This window comes from Sminthopsis crassicaudata, chromosome 5 (genome assembly GCF_048593235.1).
Source record: "Sminthopsis crassicaudata isolate SCR6 chromosome 5, ASM4859323v1, whole genome shotgun sequence".
NCBI classification, from domain to species: Eukaryota; Metazoa; Chordata; class Mammalia; order Dasyuromorphia; family Dasyuridae; genus Sminthopsis; species Sminthopsis crassicaudata.
Window position 1 is genome coordinate 286,224,271 of NC_133621.1, and position 12,298 is coordinate 286,236,568.

The 12,298-nt window shown below is 39.0% G+C and overlaps 1 protein-coding gene across 16 annotated transcripts in view; it reads right to left on the bottom strand.

Annotated features, from left to right (window-relative positions):
- The window catches only part of ANKS1B (ankyrin repeat and sterile alpha motif domain containing 1B), a 1,348,742-nt gene that overhangs the window by 517,274 nt on the left and 819,170 nt on the right, over positions 1-12,298 (bottom strand). For all 16 annotated transcript variants that reach the window (XM_074267164.1, XM_074267169.1, XM_074267161.1 and 13 more), the window contains one exon: positions 12,052-12,158. In XM_074267164.1, the coding sequence (XP_074123265.1) occupies positions 12,052-12,158 (107 nt within the window). The remainder of the gene's footprint in view (positions 1-12,051; positions 12,159-12,298) is intronic.

Below are 12,298 nucleotides of genomic sequence, written 5' to 3' on the forward strand. Positions count from 1 at the left end.
TCAGGTGCTACATTCTTACAGTCCAGTCTGGTTCATAGGCAGAGAAAAGCTTGGAAAGACTAGTTAGTTCTCATCTTCTTCTGTACTGATGATGATGATGATGATGATGATGATGATGATGATGATGATGATTACGATAACAATTTGAATAGAGAGTAAACACTGGGGCTGGAGTCAGGAAGCTCTGAGTTCAAATTTTGCCCCAGATACTTACTAGTATGACCCTTGTCACGTGATCTATGTTTGCCTCAGTTTCTTCGTCTGTAAAAATGGGAATAATAATAGTATCTTCCTGGCAGAGTTGTGTGGATCAAATGAGATATTAATTGCAAAGAGCTTAAATATTGCCTGACATATTTTATAAAAGTTAGTTATTATTGTTTAATCTTTCAGGACTTCAAGATCTTCACAAAAAACCCAGGAGGAAGGTGATAATAAATTTTTTTACAAATGAGGAAACTGAGGCATAGAGAGGTGACTTATCCAAGGCTACATAGCTAATAAATGTCTGAGGTAGGTCCTCCTGATTCCAAGTCTATATCACTCTTTCTGTAGTCCCAGCTCACTGCACTCAATATATTCACACAATCTAATGTATGTAGAATCTCATCAATGTTGATACTTCTGTCAGGCAGGGCAAGTACCAACCCAACAAAGTCTATTGGACTTTGCCCATCTTGCCTCAATCTCTTTCATGTCCTTTCATCAATTTTCAGCAACGAGATATCCAATAAATCTTGGATTTTCTTTGTTTCTTTGTTTCTTTGTTTCTTTGTTTCTTTGTTTCTTTCTTTCTTTCTTTCTTTCTTTCTTTCTTTCTTTCTTTCTTTCTTTCTTTCTTTCTTTCTTTCTTTCTTTCTTTGCCTCTCTCTCTCTCTCTCTCTCTTTCTCTCTTTCTTTCTTTCTTTCTTTCTTTTTTTTTTGCTGAGGCAATTGAGGTTAAGTGACTTGCCCAGGGTCACACAGCTAGGAAATGTTAAGTGTCTGAGACCAGATTTGAACTCAGGTCTTCCTAACTTCAGGACTGGTTCTCTATCCACTGCACCACCTAGCTGCCCCTATGCTGGATTTTCTTGACATTCTCTTATAACAATGGAAGATTCTGCTCATTTTTTGCTTCTAATATAATTGTAGACTATTTTTAAGAAAAAAAAGTTGACTATTTTTTTTCTTTTTTAGAGGGAGGGAAAGGGAAGGTATCTTTGGGTCTAAACTGGAATGTGCAACCCCCAAACTACCCTTTAAATGATAAATAATCTTGATTCTTTGTCTTTAGTATGGCTTTTCCAGCCTTCCCCTCTAGAGATGGATATGTGGAGAAGAATCTCCCTTCTTTTCATATTTTACATATTTAATTTAGGACTTAAATACTGATGTTTTATCAGGACATATAACAGAGCCTATAACCATACCAACCTCTGAGGATGTTCTCAGTGCAGAAAATTTATAGCATAAAAGTAAGAGGAATCAGCTCCATTAACATGTAAAATGCATATGAAACATTGGAGGATGAAAGAGTTTCAATTAAATGTCTCATCATTTTAAATCTTACCCAGGCATAGCCAACAGATAATGGGGGTTGCAGTCAGAATACTGGTGATGTTACCTAGGACAAGACACTTAACAGCTCTCAGCCTTGATTTCCTCATTTGTAAAATGGGATTATAATAGTACATAACATTAATGATATCTAACATTTACATAACATTTTAAGAAGTGCAAAGTTACAAGTGTTATCTCATTTGACCCTCACACCAATCTACAGAGGAGGGTATTGTTATCCTTTACTGATGAGGGAACTAAGAGAGACAGGGCTTAAGTCACTTAACTAGAGTCACAGAGGAATAAGTTATTGAAGCCAAATTTAAAGTCAGTTCTTCCTGACAGTTGTACTCTAACCATTATGTCATCTAGTTATTTACCTCAAAGGGTGATTGTGAGGATCAGATGGAATAAAACAAAGTCTCTCAAATAAATATATAAATATATAAATCTCTCAAAAAATTATAATTTTCATGGTATACAAATGTAATGGGATATTATTGTTCTATAAGAAATGATCAGCAAGATGATTTCAGAGAGGCCTGGAGAGATTTACATGAACTGAAGCTAAATGAAGTGATCAGAAACTGGAGAACATTGTACACAGCAACAATAAGATTATATAAATTCTGATGGACGTGGCTCTTTTCAACAATGAAGTGATTCAAGTTGATTCCAATAGACTTGTGATAGAGAGAGCCATCTGCATCCAGAGAGAGGTCTCTGGGCACTGAATATGGATCACAACATAGTATTTTGCCTTTTTTGTTGCTGTTTGCTTGCTTATATATTTTTTCTTTTTGATCTGATTTTTCTTGTGCAGCATAATAAATGTGGAAATATGTTTAGAAGAATTGCACATGTCTAACCTATATTGGATTACTTGCTGTCTAGAGGGAGGTGGGGAGGAAGGAAGAAAAATATGGAACAGAAAATTTTGCAGGGGTAAATATTGATGACTGTCTTTGCATGAATTTTCAAAAATGAAAAGCTATTATGAATAAAAAACAAAAAAATCTTAATTTAAAACAGCTCGAAGGTTTTTGGGTCACTATAAATAATGATGATGATGATACTATATGAACTGATGTCTTGCAAAAAGCACTGTGACTTAATTAAGGAGTCTGGTTTCTCTCTCTTTTGGCTTTTAGATGCTTCCAGAATTTGGTATCCCACTGACATGCAGTTGGCAACCTAGCCACCTTTTCTCATTCCACTGCATCTCATCTCTATCCCCCGAAACACTTTCCACGGGGGCCGATACAACAAGGGCATTTGTCCAGGTCTCATGACATTATTTGGGTACCCAGCATCCTTCACTTGCTTTTGGTTAACCTGCTTCCTTTTTGGGTTATGCATTTTGGGTCTATGCATCTTTGGGTTAATATACTATTGCATGGAGAAGATTGGTGATTCATTGGATAGATTGTTGGAATGGAATTAGGAAGATCTGAGTTCAAAACTATTTGAATTCTCTCCAAGTCAGTTTCCTCATCTGGAAGATAGGGATGCTAATAACATCAATGCTATAGAGTTATTGTGAAGCTAAAGCAGAATAATTAAAAGAAGATAATTAAAGGATCATACATATGATCAAAGAATTCAAGCATGAGGAGATTTTAAAAGCAGAATCCCACTGTTCCATTTAAAAGATGACACCAGGATTCCTAATATTAAAATGACTTATGCAGGATGCCCCAGATAAGCAGGATATGAAACCAGGACTTTTTGATTCCAAATTAAGTACTGTCTGCTATCTACCTATCTACGCTCACCTATAGGTCTTTTAGAATCCTTTAAATTTCTAACCAGCAAGTGTATGAAGATCCCATATAGACATCTCTTCCACTATCTCTCACAGAAATTCACCTGAATTGGGTTTTTCAAAAGATACTGTGAAGTAGTCAATATGTGAAGAAATTGTGTCAGCTCTCAACTGATGATCCTAAAGTTCTAATTCTAACTCTGCTAGTTACTATCTGTGTGACTGTAGGTAAGTCATTTCAGCTCATTGGGCTTTAGTTTCTACATCTGTAAATGAATTAAATTAGATTAGATGGCTTTAAGGAGCACTTCCAAATTTAAATCTCTGATTCTGTGATTTTATGAAAGTAGAATGGTTAAGATCTAGGCAGGAGATGAATATGTTTATGTAAGGGAAGAGATGTAAAGTTGTTTTGATCATATCCAACCTTTTGTGGTTTTGAGGGTTTTTTGAAGTTTTCTTTGCAAAGAAGAAGCTGGAATGGTTTGTCATATCCTTTTCCAGTTCATTTTACAGATGAGGAAACAGGGTTAAGTGACTTGCTCAGGGTCACACAACTAGTAAATGTCTGAGGTCAGATTTGAACTTGGGTAGATGAGTCTTCCTGACTCCAGGGCTGGCACTTTAGCCACTGCACCACTTAGCTGCCTATAGGGAAGCGAAAGAGGAAGATAGATAATGCAGAATAAAACTCTTTGGTGCTTGTCCAAAAATTCTACTCCAACCTAATGAATATTTATGGTAGATGCTATTTAATTTCAAAGAATAGTTTTCCTTTCTCCACAGCCAATATGTGGAGCTGGCAATTGGTTATTATTGGGGAGGTAGAAATTTTTTTCACATCTGAAGCAGGTTTTCGACTGTCATTTGGATCACACATCATTCTTGAACTTTATCATCCTTCTCAGGGTAACAGAGACCTCCCAAGACTGGATACTTTCTGACTAGAGACAGGGGAACTAGCACTAATAATTGCCATATGCTTCCTTGAAAATATTTGGGGAAAAAGTCAGATCCCAGAGTGAGAAAAGTGTGCGTGTGTGTGTGTGTGTGTGTGTGTGTGTGTGTGTGTGTGTGTCTGAGTGGCAGTGGTAAATGGTTAGGTAATGGTGCTGAGAGAAAAATCTTATTGTGATGACTTGTTCTGGCTGACAAATCAGGATATATGATCATTAATTAAACTGGATCCAGAAGCCACATCCATGTGTATCAATCAACATGACTGTCTTGGACATCTCTTCAACTGAGTCCCTACTCAAGGACCCCAAACTATAAGGGGAAAAAAGAGATTGCAGTCTATTCAAGGAGGGATATATGACAGGATGTATACATAAGCAGTGACTAATTCATAGTTGTGGACTTTCATCAACATAGGCTACCTTTCTCCATCAATGAAGAATGAAATCCATGTACCTAATGATCCCATCTTGGATGTTTAGTGGTTAAGTAACCTTAGGTAAGTCATTTAACTTCCCTGGTCCTCAGTTACCTCATCTGTAAAATAAGAGGGTTAGATGGATGCCTTCTGAGATCTCTTCGAGCTCAACAGGATAGGAGTCCAACCAAATCCTGTCTCTGATGCCTACTAACTCTGTCACTATGGGCATATTATTTGTATTCTCTAGGTCTCAGTTTCCTTTTATGTAAAATGAGTATAGACTAGATGGCCTCTGGGGTACCTTCCTATCCTAAATATATGATTTTATAAATTGTTTGTGGCAAAGATAGGTTAGGTCACAATGTTAATGAGTGTCAGAGGCAAGACCTGAACACCTGGCTTCTTGCCTCTGAGCCTAGAACTTTAACTTATTTTTAATGACTCAGTGGAATAGAATATTATGGGGTTCAGTGGAGAGAAATGAGTTATCTAAGGTCATATAGCTAAGAGGCATCTTAACTAAGTTTCAAACTGAAGCCTCCTATCTCCACGTTCAGTGCTTCGAGGTACTTTTGAGACTATAAATCCAATTTCTAGATGACTTTCCCAAACACTATCTAAATAGTGTTAGATGATGTGTCAATTAAGTAATTAAATAACAAATATCTTTGAAACTATCTAAATCTAACTTCTATATGACTTTCTCAAGATCACTTAGAAAGTAGTTTTTAGATGATGTGACAATTAAGTAGTTAAGTGATAAATAAGTACCCTTGAGACCATCTAAATCTAACTTCTAGAACAATTTCCCAGGATCATTTAGAAAATAAGGAATCGTGTCAATTAAGTAGTTAAGTAATAAGTAAGTACTTTTGAGACCAATTAAATCTAATTTCTAGATGAATTTCCCAAGATCACTTAGAAAGTAAATAGTTTTAGATGATGTGTCAATTAAGTAGTGCAGAACTTCAGAAGAGGACTAGCTTATTGAAGGGTGGGAGTTAGGTTTATGGACAAGATGAGGATTGATGGAAGATGAATAGTTTGGGTAGATGAAAGTGAGAATGGTGGGCATTCTGGGGTGAGTAAAGCTATGAGCAAAACATGGAGGCAAGGATGAACCCAGATATAGCACATCATGACAGAAATAGAGGGAGGAGCAAATAGATTAATTTGAAAGGACAATGAAGAAGACTAGTGGGAGATAAAATAGGATGGGCTGGAAGACATAGACACCTCTAATATCATAGATTCACTGAATTTCAGAATTGGAAGAAAATATGATAATAATACGCCTAATGTGTCATCATCTAGCTTCTGCTTGAGTGGAAACCCACTACTTTCCAAAGAAGTTCCTTCACTTCACTTCACTTCCTTCACTCCAAACCTTTGAACCTTAGGAAGTTTTTCCTGATATCTGCCCTAAAGTCACTTCTTTGTAAGTGACATCATCACATCAATCCAGTTCTCTCCTCTGGGACCAAGGGTCACAAGCATAGAATAACAATATCAGAGAAATTGAGAATTGGCTAGGCCATCGACGGTCATCTAGCTCAAAGCCTTCCTTAAAGGAAGCCCTACTATAGCATACCCAATATGTGTTGTCTAGCCTTGATATGAAGATCTCTTTGAGAGGAGCCATATGATCTCTTAAGCAGTCCATACTATTTCATGATACCTTTAATCATTAGGAAGTCTTTCTGATTTGGAGCCTAAACAAACACCTCATCCCTTGAGTCTAAACCATCTTTCCTGTAATATTCCTTCAGACATCTGAAGATAGCTATCATGGCCTTTCTTGGCTTTCTCTTTTCCAAAGTAAACCTCAGTTCCTTCAGCAGATCCCCATATGACATCATGAAGAAAATTTTGATTGAAACTCCAGAGATGAGTAAAGAGGTGAGTCTTTGACACTTAATTGAAGCAGAATCCTTTCTGCTTAAATTATCCGAAGTCAAGTCAGTGATGGCGCCCTTGTAGACGTACGTCTGTATGTATGTGTTTGAAACTGATTGAGCAAACTATGTGCACAATTATTCTGCAGACAGGAACACAGTTGGGGAAGACAAGCAGTGGGAAATGTTTTAAGAGTCATTCTAAAGATATTTCAGGGAGAGGGAGAGGAATCCACACATCTGTAAAATCAAGTACAATCATCAAGAGCCTGAAGGAGAACTCAATAATTCATAGCAATTTAAAGATAAAAGGGAGTCCTTTTTCCATCCACGCACAAGAATTGGCATAATTCATCTTTCCTGGGGTGAATGGTGGCTGTGTGGATATATCACTTGGATTTTTCATTTTTTTTTCAAAGAGCAGGCTCAGTGAGAGAATCTCAAGGCACTTGGGGAATGGTTTACCCTGTAGGCCATTGATAGAAACCCACGAGTGCCCGATATCTAACTATGAGCCGACTTAATTGGCACCTTTAACCAGTGAAAATGTTTGCAAGTAGAACATATTCATGTACTGATAGAATATGATGTTTCTATTAGTATTAATTAGACCCTCTCATCATCCCCAGTTCTCCTCTAAACAGCTAAGAGAACCTGGGCTATATAATAGTTAATAGGAGCAGGGTGATTGTTGCTTAGGCAACAGGACGAAGAGATGCGGGTCAGAATGTGCTTTAAGGGAAAAATACACAAAACAAAAGCTGGACTATCTATCATGTGAAATGGAAATGAAACAGATCAAACAGTTTTTTTTTTTCTATATGAATAAAACGTTTCAGGACAAAGACCAATGAGATCAGTCTATGTGAACTGACAATAACTAACTACATTAGGTTCCATGGGGATGGATGGATATATATGTATGTGTGTATGTATGTATATGTATATATATATATATATATATATATATATATATATTTGCATATACATATGTATATATGTACATGCATTCATATACATATACAAATACACACACACCCATATATATATATATTTATATATATATATATATATACATATATATATATATATAAAACAAAGGGATGATTTTCTGATGTTATGAGTAGTATTTAAATGGCATATACCAGTATGTTCAGTCCCGCATGGAGACACCATTTTCTTATGTGTCCCATCTCATTGCTTAAATTACCTAAAATAGCAAGAATTCAAACTTTTTATGTCTTCTTAAGTCAAAAAAGTATTTTGAAGATAACCTATTCTAGCTCAGTCATAGAGGGCACTTTATAGGGTCTTGTTGATTCATTAATTCAATTACATGGTAAGTAGAAAGAGAAATGAATAAAAGGACTTGGGTTCAAACCCTACTCTCACTATATATTATCTGTGTGATCTTGGGCAAACCATTTAATCTTTGTGAGCAACAGTTTCTCACTGATACTCACTGATACAGTTTCTTCAACTATAAAATAAGAGGATTAGAATCTCCAAAGTCTTTTCCATTTCTAGATCTTTGATCTTAAACACTTCAATTTCCTTGCCTCAGTATCCACTCCTGCAAAGTGAAGTTGTTGATAAATGACCTCTGATCCTGGGATCCCATGAATCAGGGTAGGAATGTCTTCTATATGTGAAATCAATGCACTTAAGGTTCTGCAAAGCACTTAATACACAATCTTATTTGATCTTCACAACATGGGGAAGGCAATGTGGTTATTATTGTCCCCATTTGGCAGATAAGGAAATTGAGTTTTCCAACAAGCTAAAGGACTTGGCCAGGATCAAAGGGCTAATAAGAATGGTTTTTACATCTAAGTCTTCTAATCCTAGAACTACCATGTTAATTGGGAAAGAATCTGGAAAAAATCTCTAACCTTCATTGCGCCACAAATGTACATATATATGGCAGATCCTCAACCCCCCAACACATTACCACTTTAAGCCAAATGCTGTACAGCTTTCACATATTTCATTCACAAGTATCTTCCCATGTGTCGCTGCCAATACTTATTTTAAAACCTGTTTGAGTAACCTTTCAGCTCAAGGCTTTAAAGAGGATCTCATCTTTATGTGTATACATCCAAAGAATCTTGAATTACATTATAGAGGTTAGGATCTTCTTGTCCACCAAAGTATGTGAGACTTTGGGAGATGTACCACACACACACACACACACACACACACACACACATTCTGTTCTAGACCAGGGTAGACTGAAGAGTTTATTTTAAGTTCTCTTTCCATTGACATACAGAGAAGAGATATGGAAAGCACCACAGGAAGGGAGAAAGAGAGACAGGGAGAGAGAAAGTGTGACAGATACAAGACAAGAGAAGGATTGTGATACAAGAGAATGATGTTGACAGGGAGATGTAAGAGGGAAAAGAGGATGAGAGAGGAAGAAATAGAGACCTTTGTCTGCATTGTCTAACTAATTAGGTGAGAGCAAAGGGACACAAGGAGAGAGGGAAAATAAGAACGATAGAAAGAAATGGGAAAAGAGAAACAGAGGGGAGAGATTGAGAGAGAAAGATAGTGGAGGGAAGAAGAAAGGGAGACAGAGAAAGGGAAGAAGAGAAGAAGAAAAGAAGAAAGGGAGGAAAAAAGAGGAGTGAAGGAGAAAAGGGGGAGGGAAGTAGAGATAGCAAGAGAGAGAGAAGCAGTCTAGCCATAGTTACTATAAACATTTGAAAATGCATCCATCCAGCTGATTTGCTAATTCCTATAATTCCCATTGCTGGCCATTAAGAGGACTAGACTTGACAAACACACAAGGAGAAACGTTTGTCCTTTTTTCGCCTTGTTACAGAAATGGCTAAAACCCATTTTCCACTTATTTTTCATTTTTCAAAGTTCAAAGACTGGAAGAACCTCAGCAAAGAAAAGCTGTGGCAGCTGGGACCGCACTGCTAAGATTCCAAGCCCAGAAGGGACCCAACAAATGCCATCACATGCAAGTTTTCAGCCCACATGTCAGACTACATTTGTACACTGCTCTCCCAAAACATGTCTTTAAAAAAATAGGTGGACATTTATTAACGGAATAACTAAAAATCCTATTCAAGTCAGCATTAAGCTTGGAGGGAAAAAATGATCACATGCATACACACACACACCACACCACACGCACATTTATTTTAAAAAACCCAAAAAACAATGCCAGGTGTCAGGCATTTCCCCCCCTTTTTTCCATTTGCAGTTTTGATAGCAAGAAACTGCAGGTGTCAGGCCTGTCTAACATTTCACTAGGAAGCAGTGTCTGGGATTATAGTTCTTAGAATGTTATTAATCCCAAGGGCTGTGTGTGTGCCTCGTGCCTATAACATAGACATAGCACTAAATTTAGAGCCCTGACTGCATGTGGTAAGACCTTAAATACAGGGAAAGTTAACAAGGGCTCTGACGTCGCTTTACAAGTGGGGTAAAGGCTCTCAGCCCAAGGGAAACTGATGAGCACTGGAGGAGGTAGGAAAAGGACTGGGGGCTGTGCAAGCAGCCCACATGTCTCTCCAGCCCCCATCCTAACCTATATTCTTCACGGTGGAGATTTTGTATACATCAGCTTTAGATAACATGTGGCTGGAGATGTCACTAGTGCTTCGAACTTGGGCTGATGGAGACATCATCAATGCCTTCTTCTAGAGCAAGGGTTTTTGACTTGGGATTCATAGACTCCTAAAGAGTCTGTGATTAGATTTCTAGAAGCCTATAAACTTGGAAGGGAAGCAATACAAAACAAGACATCATTCTTTTTTGCTAACTTCTTAATCATGCTGAGAAGGTATATACAGGTTTCTCTGGATCCAGGACAGAAACAAGAAGAAGCCCTTCTCCAGATATTAACCAGCCCAAACTGGGAGAGCATTATTTCCTTCTTAAAGGAACACACAGACTAGGAGAGCCTCTATTTCCTTCTTAAAAGAACACACAGACTAGGAGACCCTCTAATTCCTTCCTAAAGGAACATACAAAGTAGGAGAGCCTCTATTTCCTTCTTAAAGGAACACACAGACTAGGAGAGCCTCTATTTCCTTCTTAAAGGAACACATAGACTAGGAGAGCCTCTAATTCCTTCCTAAAGGAAGACACAGACTAGGAGAGCCTCTATTTCCTTCTTGAAGGAACACACAGACTAGGAGAGCCTCTATTTCCTTCTTAAAGGAACACATAGACTAGGAGAGCCTCTATTTCCTTCTTAAAGGAACACACAGACTAGGAGAGCCTCTAATTCCTTCCTAAAGGAACATACAAAGTAGGAGAGCCTCTATTTCCTTCTTAAAGGAACACACAGACTAGGAAAGCCTCTAATTCCTTCCTAAAGGAACATACAAAGTAGGAGAGCCTCTATTTCCTTCTTAAAGGAACACACAGACTAGGAGAGCCTCTATTTCCTTCTTAAAGGAACACACAGACTAGGAGAGCCTCTATTTCCTTCTTAAAGGAACACACAGACTAGGAGAGCCTCTAATTCCTTCCTAAAGGAACACATAGACTAGGAGAGCCTCTATTTCCTTCTTAAAGGAACACACAGACTAAGAGAGCCTCTATTTCCTTCCTAAAGGAACATACAAAGTAGGAGAGCCTCTATTTCCTTCTTAAAGGAACACACAGACTAAGAGAGCCTCTAATTACAAAGTAGGAGAGCCTCTATTTCCTTCTTAAAGGAACACACAGACTAAGAGAGCCTCTAATTCCTTCCTAAAGGAACATACAAAGTAGGAGAGCCTCTATTTCCTTCTTAAAGGAACACACAGACTAGGAGAGCCTCTAATTCCTTCCTAAAGGAACATACAGACTAGGAGAGCCTCTATTTCCTTCTTAAAGGAACACACAGACTAGAGGAGCCTCTATTTCCTTCTTAAAGGAACACACAGACTAGGAGAGCCTTTATTTCCTTTTTAAAGGAACATGCAAACCAGGAGAGCCTCTATTTCCTTCTTAAAGGAACACATCCCTATTTACTACCCAGTCTAAGGGAATTCTCTCCATAACTGACCCTCCGGAGCATCAGGAACAAGCCTGAAGACGGCTGACTGAAATCGGAAAGCGGAAAGCCCGGTCCTCTGGCACACCTGCCCCGCCACACTGAAATGCTCGTGCTTCCACGAGACAAGATTTCACGCCGCTGACTGACTGGAAGCAGAACAAGCCGAAAGCAGGGGGATTATTGTTCGGTGAGGGTTATTTTCTAAAAGTGGCCCTCAAACAACAAGGGGACGAACGGTGGTCTGCACCTTCCCCTCGCCTCTGAGAACATCCCCGTGGCGGATGGGTCCCAGGAAGCCCCTGGGTGGGCAGCCGCGGCGCGCAGCCCTCCGGCCGTCTGTGACCCCACCCGCCACGGGCATTGAGTTGCAAACAATAAGTTGCTCCTAAGTGGCCCCGCGAGGGCACAGAGAAAGCCCGGACAGACAAAAGGCGGCCGCCCGGACCCGGACCCCCGAGCTCCTTACCATAAACTGCACGTTGTCGAATCCGTTGGCTATCAAGTGGTTCTCGTACTGAGGTAGCCCGATGTTCTCCAGCCATTGTCCCACCGTCTGGACCGGGCACCGGGGTCCTGCAAGAGGGTGGAGAGGGAAGCGTTTAAGCAGGGAGTAGCCATCCACGGGGTAGTAGCGGTAGTCCTGGGCTGAGAGGTGGCATTGCCACATCATGTTGTGCGGAAAGTTGCTGTCATAGGAGCCCGCCAGCTTGACA